This window comes from Coturnix japonica, chromosome 5 (assembly GCF_001577835.2).
Source record: "Coturnix japonica isolate 7356 chromosome 5, Coturnix japonica 2.1, whole genome shotgun sequence".
NCBI classification, from domain to species: domain Eukaryota; kingdom Metazoa; phylum Chordata; class Aves; order Galliformes; family Phasianidae; genus Coturnix; species Coturnix japonica.
The window spans coordinates 24,251,470-24,274,294 of record NC_029520.1 but is presented as its reverse complement, the minus strand read 5'-3'; the positions used below and the strand labels follow the sequence as shown (position 1 = coordinate 24,274,294).

General features: G+C 37.7%; 1 protein-coding gene across 13 annotated transcripts in view; it reads left to right on the top strand.

Annotated features, from left to right (window-relative positions):
- SIPA1L1 (signal induced proliferation associated 1 like 1) overlaps nucleotides 1-22,825 on the top strand; it is a 203,085-nt gene that overhangs the window by 118,859 nt on the left and 61,401 nt on the right. For all 13 annotated transcript variants that reach the window (XM_015864668.2, XM_015864666.2, XM_015864677.2 and 10 more), the window contains one exon: nucleotides 18,400-20,220. In XM_015864668.2, coding sequence (XP_015720154.1) covers nucleotides 18,723-20,220 — 1,498 coding nt within the window. In that variant the 5' untranslated portion in view covers nucleotides 18,400-18,722. The remainder of the gene's footprint in view (nucleotides 1-18,399; nucleotides 20,221-22,825) is intronic.

The window sequence follows — 22,825 nt, the reverse complement described above, 5'->3', positions numbered from 1 at the left end:
CTTAAACCCGTAGTTTTGTAACTTCCCCCACATGTCTTTGATCTGTCATTGTTGGAATCCAGTTTGGGGAGGGAAAAAGAAGTCCTACAAAAAAAATAGTGTAAGAAGTTAAAAATAAAAGAAGAAAACACGATGTAAAGTGGAGTACAGGCTACTTAATTTGCCTCAACTTATTCCTAGTCCAGTAGTTTCCCCAAACTGCTGCTGCTTCTTTGGGTGGTAAATGGCAACCAATTTTATTTAACAGAATGCTACTGTGTTTCAGTTTCTTTTTTTCCTGCCTTCTTAGAGAAGCTTGATGCACATGGGGATATTTAAAAAGCTTAAAGCAGTACCAGGAAAACAACTCAGACCAATGCAGTACTAAGCAGGGGATTCTTATTCACATACGAAGCTGAGAAATCTGGCTGGAGGAGATCACTATTGATGATCCAGCTCTTTCTGGTGAAAGTTTTGGGGTAATTAGGGTTGATGCTCTCAAACTGGCTCAACTGCTATAAATTCAAAGCAGTTGTTACCACATAATAAACATATGTTAAGTAGTTGGTTTGCAGAGTCAATTCTGGGACCTTGCAAATGATAGAATTCTAAGTTCTTAGCTTGTAAGGACTTGTAGAAACGATTCAGAGAAGTATGGAAGTATAGGTTGAATCTTTTTTTTTTTTTTCTGTCTGGCTGTCAGAGCTGTGGATGTTGTGTACAAATGTGGTTGATAAAGCTGTTAGTGTTTGTTGTTAATTCAGGTATTATTTGGATGATGGCCCCAACGTCTGTCACTTAAATTTTGCACATGAGTTTTTCAGTTTTAATGGTGCATAGGACTTCTACTTGAATCTTTTTAATCTGTGTAGCAAATTATTTCTCAATTACTAAGCTGTGGCAAGTGATATGCGTCTTCAAAAGGTAGAAGAAAATGTGTTTTAATGATACCATTCTTCCATTTCATTGGATTTTCCCTCTTACAAGAAATTCTTCATCCGCATAGCTGTGAGTATATAAACTACTTTACAACTTAAGAACTTTTTTGTCTGCTGTCACATATAGTGGATATGCAATGACAAAATCATGGTACAGAAGCACTAAAAGGTGAACCAAAGAGTAAGGCATCTTAACAGTGCCCCCATTACCGTAATATGATTTCAGTATCATTTTTATTAAGTTCTGATAAGGTGGTTTGTTTGTTGAAGTGAGTTACAGGTCAGTCAAATAACAAGTAACTATGCAAAGATGTGCATTTACTGCAGTATATCAAAATACCTGGTTTCACAACAGGAGACAGGTACCTTATTCCTAAAATTCTTTAGATTATTTAGTATGAGGTTATAGACAAACCAGTGTTTTCTGTTTTCATTTCTAGTGCGTTCTGCTGCTGTAATTAGTAGGGTGAAAAAAGAAAATACAATTTGGAAGTAATAGAGGACGAGGTTACATTTGGAATTAATTGCTCCATCTTGCATCAAATACATGGTTGTCATGTTTCTATTTTTGTTTTTTTGGCTTGATGAATGAATCAGAATAGTTCTGCAGTCTGTAGCAAAAAGCTGTGATATATTCCTATGTACGTTCTTGAGGAAGAGCATGGAAGGAATATTGGTTATTGTGCAGGTCATCAGAGCTGCTGACTAAAGTTTCCATCACAGCTTCATTAGAAAACCCCCAAGTATTCCTGATTTATTAATGCTGTGTGTAGATTTCCATATGGTGATTGTATTTATAGGGCTTAGTTATAATTTCTTTTTCTACTGAGGATTACACCGAGCTCTGTCAAATATTTCATGGATTTATTGATCAGCTTTGGCTCTTGATTTTAAAGAAAAAGGAAATACACTTTGACTTTGAGGTAATGGGAAGACCAGTGAAAAGAAATGTATGTTGAATGAACTGATATGCTTGTTTCTTAGATGAATAATGAACACATGAATCATTTCACACTAAATTTTGTCAGTGGTTGATTTATTTTCTTCCTATTTATAAATTAAAAGGATTCTGAAGACGCGTTTAGATCTTACAGAGAAATCCATACTGCTAAGAAATCTACTTTTATTTTACCTAATGATTTAATCGGGAAAGCAATGCATAGTTTGCTGCATACCACACTAGTGTGAACACTGGCCAAAAATGTGGTCTGTTCATAAGATGAGCTCCTTAGTCATAAGTATTTTTTTGTTTGCTTAAAGAATGTGATACTTACCACCCTACTTCTGCAGCACAGCAGTATATGCTGTTTGGATTAGGTGTGTACAAAGTGATTATTTTAAGCAATTATTTGAGTTAAAGCTTATTTTGGCAAGAGAAAAAGTAAAAAAACAAACAGAAAAACTCAACAAAAACAACAGAAACTTAATAGAATGTCTGTAATCTTCATCCTACTTACATTCTTGAAATATAAAAGTGGAAATACTTGGTGTCTGATTTTTGTTGGAGTTCTACCAGTAAGGCTTTTATTAATGCAAAAGAGTACAGTGAATATGATTTGAAAATGTCAGTCCGCTTTTTGCTTTGGACTTCTTAACCCATTGATTCCTTCACATTTGTCATGATGATCTGCTCTCAGAAAAGACATTCTTGGTTATTGGCAGTATGTGGTAGATAAAGTTGTGGAAAAGGGTTATCAGGTTCCAATGCATTTATGGCTATAACCAGAAAAATCTTTGCCTGTTTTTCTTCCTCTTGCCCTAATCAAGGCTTTCAAAATCACTTGTAAGAACTCTGCATTTTGTTGTAGAGTTAGCGAGTTTTGTGTATGTACCCTTTTGCTTGAAGATATGTGAGTCTTTGGAAAGAAAAGACTTAAATAATTTCTGGAAGCTTGCAAGAGTTCGAAGGAGTTTTGTCAAGAGTTTCTACAGAATGTGAATTGATTTTAACAGCGGAATATCATAGTAATATATTGTTTACATATATATGGGTTTAAACGATGAGACTATTTACATCTCTAACTAATGCAGAATATTTTTTTGCATATTTTTCTTCTTTACTAACCTCTTTTATCCTCCTCTTTTGTTTCATGTCAGTATGTCACTATGTGCCAGCATTACAAGATACGTGGTACTTCTCTATATGCCCCAAGCCTTTTCTCTACTCATTTTCTCTTCTGCTGATTAACTATTGATCATTAGCTGCAGGAATTATGTGCTAATACTGCCTCTCAGCTGGAAGTTAGGCTGTTGAACTAAAATAATATTTGTTAGGATCAATATCCTAGAAATACAGCACTAACTGCTGTCATTTCTCATCAGTCAGCATCTGTTCAGACTACTCACTGGATTGTTACACCCTTTATGTATTACTAACAGCTCAAAAAACAATTTTGTTTCAGTAGTTCATCATTCACTAATCCTATATTTTTCAAAAATGTAGGGTTTTTTTTTTGCTCACCTATATAGGAGCAATAATAAAAGTAATGGGAAGTTTGTATGGTGTTTTAACATTTTAACATTAAAAAAAAAAAAAGTTTAGGCAATATCATACTCATCTATATGCCTTGATGGTAAATGTTTGTGTGCATGCTTTAATAGTCTTCTGCTGAGAGACAGAGTATATTGTTGCAGTCACTTGTATGAAATACTCTCATCTTCCTGGAAAAAACTTTTTTTTTGAGACTGTACTAGAGGATAAGTAGTTTTCAAAGGTCTCAAATGTAACCAAGCTCAGTAAAACCTAATTCTCATAGGAGTAATAACTGTCACAGTTAGTCCGTAAACTGGAAAACATTAGTGACATGCAGGCTTTTCCTTGAAGTCAAGAATTAGAAGTATAGGGTAATGCAATGGCTCTGTAAGAACAGGTATTGTGATGCCAATTCTAGGACAGTGTCATTTGAAAAATGGTGATATCAGGATGCTCTTTGCACACTGTTCATATGGTTCGTTTGTAGTGTGTCTAAATCCCAGAGTGTTCTTGTAGTTACTGAAATAGGACTGAGATGTAGTAACAGTGCACAGCTTGTAACATTTAGGTTATGCAGATTTATCTCTTTGAGGTAGGTACTGTTGATGGTTTAGCTTAGTATATAGCATAATTTCAACTAGAAATCAAAGCTTTCATTTCTGTTTTTAAAAGGAAGATTTCTATTAATCTCACTTGCAGCTGTGATGAGTGAATGAGTAGGTAAAGTAAAAAAGGCTGTTGTGCTTTTTGTCTTCCTCTGGCATGTGTTTTTTGTTCTTTGTTTATTTTCTTATAATTCAGATCCTCTTAGGTGAAGTGATCTTGTACCTTTCCACTCTTCTGTTTGGCTTTCATCTTACTGTTATCCTGGCTGGCTTTGCCAAAAGGCCTTCTGTTAGGGAGCAGCAGGCAGTGCCATTCACAATAGCTGATGCTGCCCCACTGAGTATAATTTCTGTGGACTTCGTGTATAATGAGTGAAGAGAGATTCAAAGTCTCTTTTAGTGGGGAATTCAGAGATTATCCAAGATATATGTTCATTTTTTAAGCAGGACAAGGACAGGTAAGGTTTTCAGAGAAAAAGCTGTCTATTAGACTGTTGCTGTGAGAAGAAAAAATAGCAATAGATTTATTCCTCTTACCACGATTACATACATTTGCAAATTACAAAAAAAAAAAAAAAAAAAAAAAGGAAAGAAAGAAAAGAAAATGATTATTTTAGTGATTTTACTAACAGCCTTGCCAGTAGGTGACATCTGAGCAATAGGTCTTAAATGAGTGTTTTGAAATCAGATTAGTTCTGAAATTAAATTATTTTCCAGAAACTGCAGTAGTCTGTACTTCCCTAAGCCTGCTGTTGGCATCTTTTTCTAATACAATTGTTTTCTGCTTTTTTTTTTTTTTAGCTTTTCTTCTTACCAAGTCCCTTCATTGGGGTGGCATGTTAACTTGGGAGATTAATTGGTAAGACAGTTAGCAATAGCCAAGTTTGAAATTCGAACTTAGAGACATTGCAAATATAGCAGTCCTTAAGGGTTTGGCATACTGCTTTTTATCTGAGATAGTTAATATAAGTAGCATAGTCTGCTTTCAGCTGTTTTCTCATGACAACACTTGATAGGTTAATAAATCTTAGGTAAAAGCATAAGAACAGCAGTTCTGAATCAGCCAACTTATGCATTTCTGTGCAGAACATGAAAGATGGAAACAACATATATGTACATCTTACATACCCCTTGTGGGGTATTTTCTTGGACTGTAGGAGTCTGAGTGAGAAACTTCAACTGCTTCTCAAACTATTTATGCAAGTGTTTCTTTAATAGAAGAAAAATTGGAAGAAAATTCAGATATTTTCATTGTAAGCTCTTCTGTTTTGAAGTACTTGTGTGATCCTAGAAATCTGTGCTCAATAGACAGTTTTAAAACTGTTATTATTTTGAGGCATCTCACCACTCAGAAATCAATTTTTTGCCTCATTGAATTTGGTAAAGGATGACTGCATGGTTAGGGTGAAAGACAAAGCATTTAAAAAGCCAACAACCAACCCACAAAACAACAGAGCAGAACAATATGTATTTATTTTTTTAAATGTTACAGCTTTTTTTTCTGCGTATGACCTTCTCCAAATAGATGCATCTGCTCTAATCACATTGCTGTGCTCGTGGTAGGCTTGAGGATTAAAGGAGGCTTAGTGAAGGCTGCAACCTAAAGTGAACTGACAGAGCCTGATTCCCAATCCTCCCTCCTGCCTCCCCGCAACACATACATGCCTGTAAGTCAGCTTAGTTACGCTGGCATCTTTTTGTAGAATTCTGGATACTTAAATTTCTGTAGGTATTGAAAAGGATTTCCTTCACTGACAGAATAAATCATGTTTTAAGAGCTCTGATTTCCCCTGTCTGCTTGATTTCTGTGCATTGGAAATCTTCCTTTTCACCAGGCGTGAGTAAATTTGGTCTCATGCCACAGGAGGCGTTTTCATGTTTCAAATTAGATTCAAAGGCTGTAGCTTGATGCTCTGTTGCGTACTAATGGAGCAGCAGTAATAGCAAAGAATTCTTACGTGTATGCAGGAACAGAAATGCGGAACTCTGCTGGTATTCTTATCTCCAGGATCTGTTGATGCACTGATTTGTGTGTGGTGTTCAACATTTGGCTGTATTCCGACCCCTCACACAGGGTATGTTCTGCCAAAGGGTGCTTGTCAATGCTGTTGTCTTAACTAAGGGAAAATTTTGCTTTTTGGTGAATTCTTAACCGTGCTAATGTTACTTGAGTTAGTCAGCTACTAAAATGGTTATGATAGACAAGCATTTTTCTTAAAGGCTGTCACCAGGGAAGAACTGCCTTAGAATTCTGTTCCCCTGCAAATGAGCTCATTTTAACAGTAGCGATAGAATGGTGCGAAGTTTCCTTGATGTAAGGAATTGTAAAACCATTTCTTCTTTATAGGATGAAATCAAGACCTGATAGACTTTGAAATGTAATGAGCAGATCATAGCAGGTGATGAGGGGCCTGGAACATCTCCTTTAACAGAGAGGGCTGAGAAGGCTGGGAGGGGATTTTATCAATGCTTATCGTATCTAAAGGGTGGGGGTCAAGAGGATGGGGCTGGGCTCTTTTCAGTGGCATACAGTTACAGGAAAAGGGGGAATGGGCGCAAATTGGAGCCCAGGAAATTCCATATGAGCATGAAGAAAAAAAATGTTTACTGTGAGGGTTCAGAGCATGGGATCAGGCTGCCCAGAGAGGTTGTTGGATGTCTAGTGGAGATATTCAGAACCCTCCTGGACTCCTTCTTGTGTGACCTGCTGTAGGGGACCTGCTTCAGCATGAAATTGGAGTAGGGGATCTCCAGAAGCCCCTTTGAATCCCTACACTTCTGTGTTTCTATGTGATTATCATATAATAGCTATCCTGTTATATATATATATGTAACTTACTAAGAAAATATTTGTGATGATATGCAATTGCTGACATTATCAAGTAGTTTTCAGATAGTGGTTTGCATAAAAGCTAATGTGACATTGATAAAATTTCAGTTTGATAGTGGCACAAGAATATATACATACCTGATATAAGCATGGATGCTTAAGAAAATGGAACCCTGTGAATTGAAGAGAAGGCATATTTTGCTTCCAAGTACTTCAGACAGAGATGTCTCCAGCTGGTGCAGAGGAGATGCACTAAGCCTTCGGGATCATCTTTCCATGGAGGATCTGTGGGGAGCTGTGGGTTGTAGTGCAGCTGAAGCTAGTGCAGGGTTAAGCCATAGCTTTTGTGCTAATGGAGAGTTCAAGCTGATGCCTGTACTTAATGTTGGCTTTGGAGCCTTGTACTAAGTCACACAGTGCTGGTGGAAACGCCTTCCTCATGTGCTCATCTCAAAGGTAGAAACTGGTGCAAGACCTTCTGTTTTCATTTTTCAGAAGGGGTTAAGAAACATTTTTACTGAACTGTTATCAGCATGATTTTATATAATGAACCATAATCAGAAATAGTATGCAAGGCTGATTAAGGCTGTTGATGCAGTGAAACAGGAATACACCCACACATGTACTTTCTGTAGGTAATTTGCTTTTGAAGCTTTAGTGTTGGAATCTGAATGATTTCAAATCTGTTTTTATTTTATAAAATGTTTTGCATGCATGCAAACCAGGAGCAGATGTAGATACTTCCCCTTAGTGACCATCGCTGTAAAAATAAAACCACAGAAAGTCTTTTGCATGGTATTTGCAAAGTTTTTAATGCAAAAAAAACCTGAAGTTGATGTTCTGGACTGTGTTTGGGATTCAGTTAGCAAGTGTTGGAGGGAGTTTTCTTCCAGAGAAGAAATAATGTGGTGAAGCCTGAGGTGCATCTGCATGGACAGGTGGGCTGGTCATAGAGACATGAACTTGCTTACACTTGAAGATAAATAACAACTGCCAACTATCCACCTAAATTTTGCCTTTTATGTTTAAAGATGTCTGGATGAAGTGCTGGTACTGCTGGCATATGTGCACTTGTAATAGACTGATTCTTATTTAAATTGCAGAGTGTGTTTTTTAGGTGTCACTGCCACCTTGCTTGCTCTTTTCAGTTTGTAGCCTGCTTTGCCAGCTTGGCAGTCCGGATTCGTGACCAGAATTGCTTATGCTGCTTCTCCCTGGTATTACACTTTGCTTTAGGTAGCTTTACATGTACTCTCACAGTCAGTCTTCAGCAATTGGTACTTATGTCCACCTAGATACTGTTTTCCCTTTGTAGTTACAGGAGATAACTGTGCTCTGTTGTAGGTGATTCATGTAGGTATTACAGAAAACTAAGTGCTGCTTATTTGGATGTTTTTAATAGTTTTAAGTTATATTCCATAATAGATGCTACAAGAAAGAGTCCTATATTTGTGGGAGCAAATCGAAGACTGGCATCTGCCCATTGGTCATTATAGAGATACCTATGAAAGAGAATATTTCTGGTTAATGAAATACCCTTTCTGGATTTTTCCTTATAGGAAGACTTATTAATCTATGTAAGTCTTCTGAAATCCAGCCTGAATGTCCACTCCAAGTGCAGTGCTAACAAGAAATGCATCAACAAAAAAAAATTATCTAAATTTATTGCTTTCTAAGCCATCAGTGTTTCAGTCATGCATCATGTAGATTTCTGCTGAGTAACTGCATAGTTTGAAAGGGTTTTTATTTCTTCTTTCAGTTTTGTTTTATTTCCCCTTCTTAGGACTTGCAAAATTTTTTTGCTGTAGAATTTATATTTTATACAACTTATATTTATCTTGTGTTCTGTGGATGTTCACAAATGCTAAAAGAGAGTGCAGTTAGCACAGTGCGGTGCTTGTACTCTCTTCACAGGTAGTTTTTTACAGGTATTGAGCAACTTATCCATCTTTCATTTTTGCATTTTACATTGAAAGTTTCATGCAGCCCTGTCAGTTTTTAAGTTTTATTACCAGATGTCTTGTGTTCATAAATCCATTTTGGTTGTTTACATATCACCATCCATATTTTACTAATAGATTTGAGTACCCTCAAATTTATGCATATGTTTGCTTAAAATAATGTTTGTTTTTGATTGTGGTTTTAGGGAATGTTGGAAGTATCCATAAGAAAATCAACTAGACAATCTGCATAGTGCTGTGTGGAGGAGGTTGAGCTGTTTATTCCTCTATAACCAAAAGATGCTATTTTGCAAAATTACTATGCAATACATGAGGTTGTCAAAGAACAAAAAGCTCTTTACTGTTTCTGAGAAAAGATCTTTATGCCGAATTATCCCCAGGGATCTCTGATGTCATGGTTGTTTATGTTATGTAAGAGTCAGAAGCCTAGTGCTTTTTCGGGATTTATGGTGCCTCATAAGTTCAGAAATGTACAGCATGTATGACAAATTTTAGACTAAGATAATTTTCCTTTCTGGTCTGTGAGATGATCCCCTTGGTTAACTCTATATGGAACCAAACACTGCATAATAAGTAAAGGTATTCCTTTAACAAAGATGCCAGACTTGTTGCTTTAGGAGCTGCCGTTATATTGGAGGAATAAGAGGGGATGTCACCAGGAAGTGACTTTCTGAATTACTCACTGTGACATCACAGAATCACAGAATTGTAGGGGTTGGAAGGGACCTCTAGAGATCATTGAGTCCAGCCCCCTGCCAAAGCAGGCACCCTACACCATGTCACACAGGTAGGTGTCCAGTCGGGTCTTGAATATCTCCAGAGGAGACTCCACCACCTCCCTGGGCAGCCTGTTCCAGTGCTCCATCACCCTCACTGTAAAGAAGTTCTTCTGCACATTCGTGCAGAACTTCCTGTGCTGTAGTTTCATCCCATTACCCCTAGTCCTGTCCCCACGCACTACTGAAAAGAGACCAGCCTCACCACTATGGCTCCCACATCTCAGGTATTTATAAACCTGGATCAAGTCCCCTCTCAGCCTTCTTTTCTCAACGCTAAACAGACCCAGTTCCCTAAGTCTCTCCTCACAGGGGAGATGCTCCAGGCCTTTCACCATCTTTGTGGCCCTCTGCTGGACTCTTTCCAAGAGATCCCTGTCTTTTTTGTACTGGGGAGCCCAGAACTGGACACAATATTCCAGATGAGGCCTCACCAGGGCAGAGTAGAGAGGGAGGATCATCTCCTTCGACCTGCTGGACACGCTTTTTAATACACCCCAGTATGCCATTGGCCTTTTTGGCTACAAGGGCACACTGCTGGCTCAAACATCCTTGTGAACAGTGTAGTTGTCCATCGAAGAATGTTATTTCCAGAATTTGTAGTTTTTATTTGTATGTGTGTGGCAAGTAGGCTTCAGCAAACATGAACACAGTTTCAGAAAGGAGGCTGCATGCCCTGTTCATGTTGTTTCTTTGGGGTGGAGTATATCAGAGAAGTCTGTACCAAAAAAATAGTACAATAATCCAGCAGCAGCAGTAAAGTATTTGGTGGTGTTGGTGACTCTGATTTAGAGGGGTTTTTTTCCGTCAAAGTAAGCTAATTTGGCAGCCTGACTGTGTTCCTATGAAAGGATGTGAAGATAGCTTGAAAAAAAAAAGGATTGTGTGCTGTTTCAGTAGGCAATTGCAGACAGATGAAGCTGAAGTTAAGTTCTAAGAGATGTATGAAAAGAACAGAAAACATGAGAAAGTAGAGAGCTGGTGGAAACTAAACTTGCTTTCACATAAAATCTGCTTCCTTTATTTCTTTTTATCTTTGAAGATTAGTATCTCAATAAGAATACGGTGAATAATCTTTCTCAAACCTACTAAAGTAGGTTATTAAGGATTTTTTTTATTATTTTTTTTATTTTTTTGTATTTTATTCTATGCTTTTTAGAGAAATTTGTTGCTCTGATACACCAGTATTCTTCTGAGGGCTCATAAGTATGGTAATGTTCATCACATCATTGAAGGAAAGAAAAAAAGGCTGTTATCCTTGTATTACCATATAGCCTGGTCTATCATCTTTGTGATCTGTATTTTTAAGCTGCCTTTATTTGACCAAAACCTGAATAATGTTAATACCTAACACATTTTTGCTGTAGAGTCTGCTGCAGGATAGTAAGTCAATGTTATCTACAGAAACTTGCAGTGAATATTCAGTGGTGTTTTCTTTAAATGTGTGTTTACATTGTACCATGCATCAGTACTGTTAAAAGCACTGTAGGTGCAGAAGGAAGGACCATGGGAATGGCTGGAGTGCCAGCAACTGGCACTGAAGCAATAAGATTGTTTGTGACTGCATGTTGTGGAGACCTGTGGGACTGTTTGGAAGAAACATGGCCACATGAGGGAAGTGAGAGGTGTTGGCACTGTGGGAATTAGGAGTGCTTCATGTGTCAATCTGAAGGTGTGCCAGTGGAGAGCAAAATCTGGGTAGATGATTTGAACAGAGAAAAGGAATCACCCATGATACCAGAGGGCAAGAATGAGGAATGGCAGGTGATGTACGTGTGGGATAAGGCACTGTGTTCACACATACATCCTTATGTGGGAGGATCATTGGGAAAGAGTGCTTAAGAATTTCTATTAGCAGGAAGGAGGAAAGAGTGGTAACAGGGTAATTTTGAGGAAGGATTAAATCCCTGTCTTCTTCCCGCCTAGCTACAACAAACATGGGATGAAGAAGCCTTTTTTTCTTTTAAATAGATTTCTTGCCCCTCCATTGTTCGTGGCTTCCTTGCTTTGTAGAGCACAAAAGTCAGATCAATAGTGTTTTGTATTGAAAGAGTTAGCTAAGAAATTGGAGTTTCTTTAAGGTAAGGCAATGTGACAGTCACAAGAGATGTCATTTTTCAACCTTCTCTTTAAAAACAAACAAATGCACACCCAACAAACTGCTAGAACAGTAGCTTATGAAAAATGGTCTCAGAATTATGAATGTCTATAAAATAGGGTTGAGGCATTATTGTACAAAAAAGTATTGTATGTGGGTATAAGGATTTGGAGACTCCCTTCATAAAAGCTGTAAATGCTCATTGAAGTTAGGGAATTATTTTAAAGTTGCATTTTATGAACGACTCCAGAGGTGGGGTTACCTGTTTTCTAACAATATTATGACAATGCTTTGTTCAGTCAGGAATAGGAACTGAATTGCTCAACTTTAACTGTGCCTGGTGCAAGCAAAAATGCCAAAGACAGTGATTTCCCTTTTGTCAGCCTGCCTTTCTGCATCTGATGCTGGTGGGATATCTCAGATTCTTGGGTAGGGATGACTTTCAACAAGGCCCTTGCAAGCAAGTAGCAGCCCCTTTTTTGTGTGGAGGTGCTTGCTTCTTTGAAACCATTACCAAGGGGTACGGTGTATCAGCAAGAAGAAACGGAAAGAAACAGATGAGAAACATCTCTTTGAAAAAGAAAGTCTGTGTTGATGGGTGCAGAGGTGTTAGTGGGACTCTTCTTTTTCAGTGCTGAAAACGTATGTTCTTAAGAGGTGGTACCTGGGAGCTAGACTATTTTACTCTCATGTTTTGGATCTGGTTTGGAAGAGTAAGCAGTAGTGTCAAAAATAAACTGTTGCTGTTATCCATCTCTCTCCAGGAGTAGACTACAGTGTAGAGTGCAATCAGACTCCTAAGCATCTTTTTTTGATTCCGCATTTACTTCATTATGTGGATGACGCTGGTACCAAAATGAAACATGAGTGTTGAAGGAGGAACCACCATGTGCTGTTTTCTCTCCCTCCTCCTTTCTTTCTCTATTAAAAGGACGTTTTAAAGGGTGTGCTTCACCAACAGTTATATACATACAAATATTTTGATATTGTTTTCTTGATTAATTGTCTCAAAATCAATGTGAAAACAGTGTGTGTAATTCTGGCTTGAGATATTCTAGTGTTTACTGAGCAAAAGGTGCTGAGATGTACAGAATTGCAGTTTCCTGCATTGCCATGCCAGTCTCAATGTGGGAGCTTTTTGCTCATCTCATTTACCATCCTGTTCAGTCATGAGCACTTTACCGCTGGCTGATTACTGTGAGTGACTTCGTCATCTCTTGCAGGGAGCCAGGCTGGCTCTGGGCTGACCACTGGGTTATGAACATGGCCTGAAATGTGAGCTAGCAAATGCTGCTGAGTGCTACAGCATTTTTAGCTCAGCCTCCAGCTGTTTCACAGTGTGGCAGAGCCAGCAGAAGGCATCCTGCAAGTCTGCAAAAACTGACAGTAGGGTATACTTAATAACTTCAAATGAACTACTGTTACCTCTTAAAATCAGTGTAACCTTTCGTAGTTCATATATGTTTGTTTGAACTACTCAGCAGAGAGTGGGGCTAAGAATAAAGCAGTGCTTAGCTCAGCAGATCAATTCAGGTGATCCTTCTACATATAGTAACAGATGGCACTTGATCTCCTGAGACAGAGGTTTTCTTCATAAGGTCAGGGAACAATGAAACACTCAGGAAAAGAAGGCAGAAATGCAGATGTGCTTATATGTGGATCAGTGGCAAATCTTTTAGTTAACGTAAATGTGAGGCTGCCAGCGTTGCCTTGTTTTGGAGGGGAATGAAAATTTAGGGGGATCTGCCTTTCTTTGCAAATCTGAGCAGTTGTCAAAAATTCAGTTAACCCCAAACCAGCAACTCCTCCAGATAAGCTAATAAAATACCAAGCTCTGTTCTTCAAATAACTTTGTAACTGATAAAATCTTCTGAAACACAAGCATTTTAACTTCCTTTCAGTTATAATGATGAAGGTAGTCCTGGATGAAAAAAATTGAGTTAATTATAGTCATCCACATAAAGCCAAGTGTTTCTTAACATTAAATTCAATTTTTCTCTTGAGAAATTCGTTTTATGAAACTAGATGTTATTATACGTACTAAATAACTTAATTGGCTGATAAATTAATATTTTCCTCCTAGGATTTGGTCTGAGATAGAATTCAAGCAAGACCTGGTGACACAAGTAGAAAAGGCTTTTGCATATAAAACCCTTTTTGATCTCATTTATCATTTATTTTTCTGGTTTCACAGGAGCTTCTAGTTTCAAGCTTTTATGGCTATATCAGTTCTTTTCCCAGTGAAAGTTAACGAGAGTTACCACCAGTAATTTGTCTGTGTTTGATACAGAGTTTCCTAGGCTGGCTAAATTTCAGTATAGTCTGTGGAATGAAGATGATTTCATTTATATTTTTAAAAGTTACTTGCTGCAAGATGCTATTCTGGGCTCCTCATCCTACACTTTTTCAGTAGTTTAGAATATCTCTGAAAGTGCTGCTTTTACCATCATATTTTACTGCTTTGATATTTGGGGATGAGGGTAAGAGTAGGTTGAGAGGGGGGTTTGTGGAGGTTTGGCAAAAGTGAGACTTTTCTTGAGTTTGAAAAGTGATGCCCTCATCTCCAAATTTTTTAAATTATAAAGTGGCACTTCTTAAAGAAGGCTGATGGTGAAATATGGAGTCTTTCCTCTGGAACTTTATGAGTCATAAATAATTCAGTGCCTGCAAATCAATCTCTGTCACTATCTGAGTATTAGCATCATTAGCATCCATGATTTGACAATCCTAAATCCCAGTAGGTAACAGTAACCATGAAATCTATTCAAGCAAGTTTTGCTTGTGGGTAGTGTTGCTGTTTCCTTTGTAAGGGAAAAGAGCATGATCTCACTTAAACCAAATCTAGGAAATGATGGTAGAAGGTTGCTGAATTGATGCACCAGGCTTAATCTCCGTTTTTCCATTCATCTTTAAAAGTACATTTTGGATTATCTTATTCTGCTGCCTGAATCCATGGTAGAGACTGATTAGAGTGCCATATTTTGTGTTCATGCTTTGACTATTACGAGCTAATTTAAACCAGGCGTTTCTTAATCAAGTACTTATATTTGCTTGTTTTAATTCAAAGGCCTCTGGATGAAATCTTTCTGTTAGGTCATCTTCATTTTCCTTGTGACTAACTTGAAGCGTGAGGAGTAGCAAATCAAGATCTCTTGGCTTATCTGCCTTTTAAAAATGATGTAGGATGGAAAATATCTCTTGGGATTCATCTCCAGACTCTTTGATTTTGATCAGAACAGGCTGTTGTACATCTAGAACCCCTGTTTTGGAGGAGGGAGCAAATTAAGGAAAGAGGTAGAAACAGAAAGGGAAAGAATGAAAACAGATTTCTTTGTAACTCATTGTGATTTGAAAATAGATGCAAAATATTGTGTTTCTCCTATAATGTACTGACTGTACTTTGTCCTGAGGATTTGAGACCTGTTTGAGACCTGTTTTGAACAGATCCCAGGCTTGCTTTGTTACATGCAATCTGATAAGCAGACTGTTGGTTTTCCAAGTTGTTCTCGTAATGGCTTTTTAATTGCTATAATCAGCACTAAATTTTAGTGTGCTTCTTTTTGGAGTTTTTTTCATGTGGTTTTTATTTGTCTTCTAAATATGTAGCTGCTTATCTGCATATTTTGTTGGCTCCCTCAGTAAGTGCAGATAAATTGGATAGGCCGTCCTTTTCCTGAGTATGGTAGCTTGTCCTCATCATCTGAATGGTTATATAGCTCTACCTTGAATTATATACTTTTTTTGCGTGTCAAATAAAATAAAATAAAATAATAATTGTTATTTTGCAATTTCTGCTGTCATTTGTAGAAGCTGGATATCATACTGCCTATCTTGCAGCTGTAACTAATTGCAGTAGACAACATATTTTGTGGTCTTTTAAAACTTGTGTCTGTTCAGCAGTTCTTCAACTGAATATTTAACTTCCTGCAGAGTTTCTAGTACATAATACCATCTAGTTGTTGGTAACTTGTGGCTGTTTAAGTAAAGCTTGATTTACACTTCGTTGCTATCCTATTTTGCTGGTAAGGAATATGAGAAAATTACTAAGTACAGATTGTGGGTTTTGTTTTAAAGTTATGACATGGTGTAAATAGGATCTAAACGTGTTGAGTTTTTAATGTTATCATGCATGATGGCCTTGCTTTATTTCACTTGGAGCTAGGCAGACCTTCTAGGTCATGCTGTTAGGTCTCAAAAAAGACACCAGGAGCAAGTAATTCTAGTGTCACAACAGAGGGGTAGTTATAGTCTCAAAAGAGCTCTGTCTAGGTGACTTAATTAATACCAACACAGACACAGACAAGACATTCAATTCTTCAGAGTGTACCATTAACCGTGTCCTTCATCATTTCTTATGCCACCTGTATTCCAGCTGCTACAGCATACGAAGTAGGACAGTTGCAAAAAAATGAGGAAAACGGAACTGCAGATCTCCAGAGTAATGGCATCTTCAGGGCTGACTCAGGAACAGAGAAAGTGCTTTGTTTGGAAAATGTGCAGTCTGGTCATGTAACTAATGAATGTAACATAGATGCAGCAGGTCAAGAATAAGTTCTGCTGAGAACTTATTTTTTTATGTATGTAGTACGTATTTATGTATTTAGATTGCCTCATACACGTGTCCTTAGTTATTTAGAATAGTTGTCCCTGCAGGGTTGGGTGGGTGGATGGAATGCACTTGCTCAGAAACTAGCAGCATTTTCAGTGTTTGTATGGTTAACACCAAGCTTGGGAATTTATAGAGCTATGCATGAACTTCTGCCCTTGAGTTAATGAGAAACTTGTACAAGTGGGTTATCAGTTTCTGAGACCAGCACTTGTTGGGGGGAGGAGAGGAAACACATACTTTACTTTCATAGGTATTGATGATAGAAGAGGAATGGCAAGGGCGGAAAGTTTGGATTTAGTTACAGGCTGTGGAGAGGAGTGTATGGAAGTAGACAGCTGTTGCTTGTTTGGAACACTACCATTGGTTTAATCCTTCACTCTTCCTTGTAGCTCATCTTACTCCTCTTCTGAGCTTTCAGTTTAGTTTTCTTCCATTATCCCTATAAAACAAGTCTATATAGGCCTTTACAAAGGGCTGTACAGTGCATAGAATTTATTGCATAAATGTTTCGCTACAGCATAGACAGACTCCTCAGTTGGGTAATGGTGCACTGTATTTTTTCCTTTGTTGCTCTAATTTATAGATGAAATTTCATCAACTCCATTGCTTCTTAAAATGAACTGTGTTTGAAATTTGTAACACGTTTTAAATTTGTATGGTTTCAAATTTGGTGATTTTGCAACAGCTACATGAGTAGACAGCCTTTCTAAAGTTATTCTAATTATTTAGATGGGAAAAAAAAGCCCTATTATTTCACAGTCCTTGCAGCAGAACCAGAAGGAAATTAACTGCTTGTGTGCATTGCAGTCAGCTTGCATTTTCAGTATTCCTTGCACATGCAGTTTTGTATAAATAGCAGTTATTGTTTCAAAAGTGTAGTTTATGGCTAGTGAAGTTAAAACATGCTGTCTTTAGGAGAAGAAAATGCTCTGGCTTGATATTTTCATTACTGTGGAGCAAAGTACTATACAGTTTTGAGACTACAGGAAACTCTGGTTTCCCCAGAATCATCAGAGAGCCTTGATTTGTAGACAATACTGTACTGTCAGTGTGCTGCTGGTTCAGCAGCATCTCTGCATACATGATTGGCAAATATTTAAAAGGCCACGTTTTGTGTAATTGGTTCAGCCTTTGAAAATTATTAACTTCTTTGTGTTAAAGGATGTGCACAGCAATGCAAGATTTTATCGTGACAATCTCATGCTTTTGTCTTCCACCGGCAAGGGCATATTTGTGGTTGGGTTTTTTTTAGCTCCTAAAAGGATGGTATAATGCTTTGTAATCACTTTGGTACTGATGAGGTATGGGAAAACATTTAAGTTTCATAGCTTTGTAAAGCTGGATTATACAGGAGCTGTGGCAGATGGTATTTTGTTAGCTGGGGAAATAAAGAAAGCTTTTCATATCAAGTTATTTAAAAGTATGTGTTTCTATTTAGCTTTAGTTTTTATATACATTGTGAAATCTGGGCAGGGGAATACAAAGCTTTATGGACTATCCAGTTAATTTGCAAGTAAGGCTGTCTTAAAACAGAATAAATGTTGTTCTCCCTATTGCTGCTTTCTAATCTGTTTGCTAATTAGCTTCCTTCCTTTTTTGTTAGCGTATAGCGATTATTTATATTAATGGAAAAATTGAATAGGCATTGTTAATACCTCATTGCAGCCAAGGATATGTGACTTGCAAATGGTAGTTTTGTTTATAAACCTTTTACAGAAATTTGGATTACTGATCTGGCTCGTTTATAGATTCTACAGGAAATGGATGTTGCATGTGTCCTTCAGCTGTGGAAATAAGCTATCTATTCGTGCTTTGCATAACTGTCCAATAACCTAGCTAAAAAATATATCACTCATCAATTCATAAGCGGAACTTTGTATTTAGGCATGGAATTCAAATGTAAAATATTTTGGTGTTTTTTGTGTTGTTTTTTTTTTAAGACAACAAACCAACAATATCTAGAAAACTCTTTACCACTGTAAACACAACTCTGCATTTCTGAGATGGTCAGTGAGATTTAAAAGCATGTATGTTAGAAATATTAACTTTGTGTAACAATTATTCTCATAGCTACAGTTATGAATAAAGTTGCATATAAAATAATGTTTTTATGTTTTGTTTCTGTTCTAGGCTTAAAGGAAGCATAAACATTTGGATTGCTGCTCTGACATTGTGGAGCACAAGTGATGTTAAAACAACTTGAATGTATTGGAACATGGCTACTTCTTAAGATGCAAAAGATAAAAGAAGTTGCTGCTTTTCAAAACCTACCAGATATCTGCATTTTCTAGACATTTTGCATTTAACCGTATCCTTAAATGTCCACGGCTAAGATCTCATGCAACCATTTTATGTTTTGGAGACTATTCTCCAAAAGAGAACTGTGCATTTAAAAAGCCGAAATGACTGTATTTCCTATTGGAACTTACTGAGGTTGAACATACTGAAAGATCATGACCAGCTTGAAGCGGTCCCAGACCGAAAGGTCTGTTGCCACTGGGGTGTCAGTTGGAACAGATGGCACCACAAAAGTCCACTCGGATGACTTTTACATGAGGCGCTTTAGGTCACAGAATGGCAGCCTAGGATCTGCAGTCATGGCTCCGGTTGGACCTCCTCGCAATGAAAGTTCTCATCATGTTACCTCTACACCTGGAGTCCCCAAAATGGGGGTCAGGGCAAGAATTGCTGATTGGCCCCCCAGGAAGGAGAACATCAAGGAAACAAGCAGGTCTAGTCAAGATATTGAAACTGCCAGTTGTCTTGACAGCATGTCTTCTAAAAGCAGTCCTGGGAGTCAGGGAAGCTCTGTTAACCTGAATGCTAGTGATTCTGTCATGTTAAAGAGTATTCAGAACACACTTAAAAGCAAGACCAGACAATCTGAGAATCTAGACTCCAGGTTTCTTACACCCGATGGCTATCCCAGTTCCCCAAGGAAAGCTCTTCGCAGAATAAGACAGCGTAGCAACAGCGACATTACCATAAGTGAGCTTGATGTGGATAGTTTTGATGAATGTATTTCACCCACGTTTAAATCTGGACCATCTCTGCACAGAGAGTACGGCAGCACATCTTCAATAGATAAGCAGGGAACTTCAGGGGAAAGTTTTTTTGACTTACTAAAGGGCTATAAAGATGAAAAGTCTGATCAGAGAAGCCCAGGCACAACTAAGCTCAGTGAACTCCTGATTGCCAGTGGAAGCAAGGGTTCAGGCTTCTCTCTAGATGTGATTGATGGACCTATTACTCAAAGGGAGAACCTGAGGCTCTTTAAGGAAAGAGAGAAGCCACTCAAGAGACGCTCAAAATCAGAAACGGGAGACTCATCTATTTTTCGTAAGCTGCGTAATGCCAAAGGTGAAGGGGACCTTGGGAAATCTTCAGATCTTGAAGATAACAGGTCAGAAGATAGTGTCAAGCCTTGGACTTGTCCAAAGTGTTTTGCTCATTATGATGTGCAGAGTATTTTATTTGATTTAAATGAAGCAGCGATCAACAGGCATAATGTTATTAAAAGAAGGAACACAACAACAGGAGCATCTGCTGCTGCCGTAGCGTCACTTGTCTCTGGACCCTTATCCCACTCTGCAAGTTTCAATTCTCCAATGGGCAGCACTGAAGATCTGAATTCAAAAGGAAGTCTCAATATGGACCAGGGGGATGATAAAAGCAATGAGCTTGTCATGAGCTGTCCTTATTTTCGTAATGAGATTGGTGGGGAAGGGGAGAGGAAGATAAGCCTTTCCAAATCTAATTCAGGTTCCTTCAGTGGATGTGAAAGTGCCTCGTTTGAGTCAACTTTGAGTTCTCATTGTACAAATGCTGGAGTGGCAGTTCTAGAAGTTCCCAAGGAGAATTTGATTTTACATCTAGACAGAGTGAAAAGATACATTGTTGAACATGTAGACCTTGGTGCATATTATTACCGAAAATTTTTCTATCAGAAAGGTATGTAGATTTTGTTTCTTCCGGTGCTAATGGTAATGTTCAATCTGATGTTAATGATAATATTGTGTTAACCAACATATAAGGTTAGGCTGACATATAAGAGTAATATTTGCACGAAGCATTTATGTGTGTGTGTATATATATATATATATATATATACACAAAAATAATCACTACTTAAACATTTCACCAGTTTGCTTCTTCAGTCAGAGCTCGCTTTGTGTAATGGAGTTTATGTTTGAAAATACAGAATATGATTATTTTGTTCTGTGATTCTGTTGAAACCAAAAAATATCGTTTCTGTTGGGTGTACGAAAGGGAAAATAAATCAGAACAAAACTTCCATTCCATAGGAATGAGTAAAACCCAAACATTATCCAGATACTTCTTCACCAAAATGATTCTGGCACTGAGATGCAGATCGCACTCTGTTCCTTTCTTGGGGAAAAAGAAATAATAAATCAGAAAGAATTGCAGCCTAAGTTCCCTTAAATTTTAAAAACCAGTTCAGTCTGCAGGTCTGTGTGCCTTTTGCTATTGTGTCTCACGATAGACAGAGTTGGTTTAATGAGTGACCTGACAAATGCTTGCTTCTTAGATACTGGTGTCCAGGATTGGGTTTCATTTGCTTAATGAAGGCAGCTGTAAAGAGCTTGTATCCTGCAGATTAAAGCAACAGGAATGCCTAGTTAAAATAAGTGGATGATCATTCCAGAGAAACTTCAGCTCATTAAGTGTGGATTAGAGCTAATGATCTCATTTCCCATTTTTCCCTTGCCTCACAGTGTATGTCCATCTCCTGTCTCTTCTTTCCTACGTGGTCCCTTGGCTGGGTGGCTCTTGTCACATCTCTTCCTTCTGCATTTTTTTAGGGCAGAGAGGCAGACATTGCTAAATGTTTTTTGGGAGAGCTGGTCCACATCATTTGAAGAGAAAAGAGTGCTGAAAAATATTGATTACTTGTAAGCCAGATGCACGGTACAGGATGAAGTATGTTTGGAGGGGAGAGCCTGAGCTTAGAGAGCTTTGTCTGCAGTTTCTTTCTCATCTTCTCTCTCTGATACCACCTGATACCTCACTGCTCTGGTCAGAGTTTTGCAGTCAGCAGCAAGCAGTGAAGCTTTGTGTTGTATCTGACCTGATGAGCAGTGTTTCAGCACTAAAAATAAGGCTTTATTCTTGCCTCTTCCTCATACCAGTCCTTTTGTTTTCTCAAAATGTGATAGGACAGTTCAATCTACATACCAAACAGAAACATTGTTATAATAAACTCTCCTATGTTAGATATATGCCAAAACCCCACAGTTATAAAAATACCAAAACCATTTTTCTTTTCCTACAATCCTTCCCCCAGAGGTGTGATTGAGATAAAAAATCAAGTAGGGTCTGAGGAACAAAAAATCAAGTAAAATCAGTTGTAATTGGCAGTTTTCTGTAACATGAAACAAGAGATGATGCAGAAACTTCTTTATTTGAAGAGCAGGTTGCATCTCTGTTATGAATATCACCAACAGTGAAGAAGGGTGGCTTGTGTAGAATCTGCTAGTCAAGGCATTAGGCCCTTTTAATCTTTTTGTCTTTTAAATAAATAAATAAATAAATGAGTTACTGAATGAAAGTAGTTTCACAGATTTGGTCCATTTTAATTTCAAGGTAATTTGGTGAGATGCTCCTGGTGGCTTGGCTGGAATCTATTAATTACATGGAAGGAATAGGTTATTCTGTACAGGTATTTTTATGTGGTTGTTAGATGAAAAAGAGACTCTAGTGTAATTTTTGGACTATTTTAGTAGGTGTTAACAACTTACCTTTGTTTCTCTAACGTTTTTTGTTGTGTAAGTACAGGTACATATATATCATGCAATGTTTTTAATCCACCAAGCCAAGTTAGGGTGGAGATAGCCAAGCTTGCTCAGGTATTGGAAGCTGAGAAGTGTTCTGGAGGAAAATTTGTCTCAGGTGGAAGGTTGCTCTTGTATTCTTGGTATTTACTCTTCCCTCTCCCTGCCATGAACTGATGAGTTATAAACATCCTGGGGTAAAAAAGTATAGGATGCTAATAAGTTGTCTTGGATTTTTAAACAATAGAAATTCTCTGAGGCATCTATAAGGCTTTTATCAGTGGAGTGATATGATTTCATTAGGCTAATGCGTATGCTTTAACTTATTCCTGATTTTCTAACTTACTACTAATGCAGTCGCTCAAGACTTATGACAATATTTACAGGTTAACCTATAGGATAGAAAAAGAATTTTGAACATTAATTATCTCTGTGCAGGGTATTGGCTCTCAAGGACTTAGAGGAATTCGGTAGAAAGCACACTTGCTTTCTTTTGGGTCTTGTATGCTCTGAAATCTTTAGATGGAAGACACCAACAAAAGACAGGATGATCATTTAGAGAACCTCAGGGATGAACAGCTGCTCTGTGAAAATAAAGGTGTAATTGTAGGGCATGCATGGCTTCACAAGGACAGAGAACCTACTGGAAAAGTGTGGAATCTGTTGGAGAAAAGTATAACAAAAATCAGTATGGCTAATTAAAAAAATTAAAAAGTAAAAATAAAAAATGCACTCAGGTTTTTAAGATAATGATTTATTCTTTG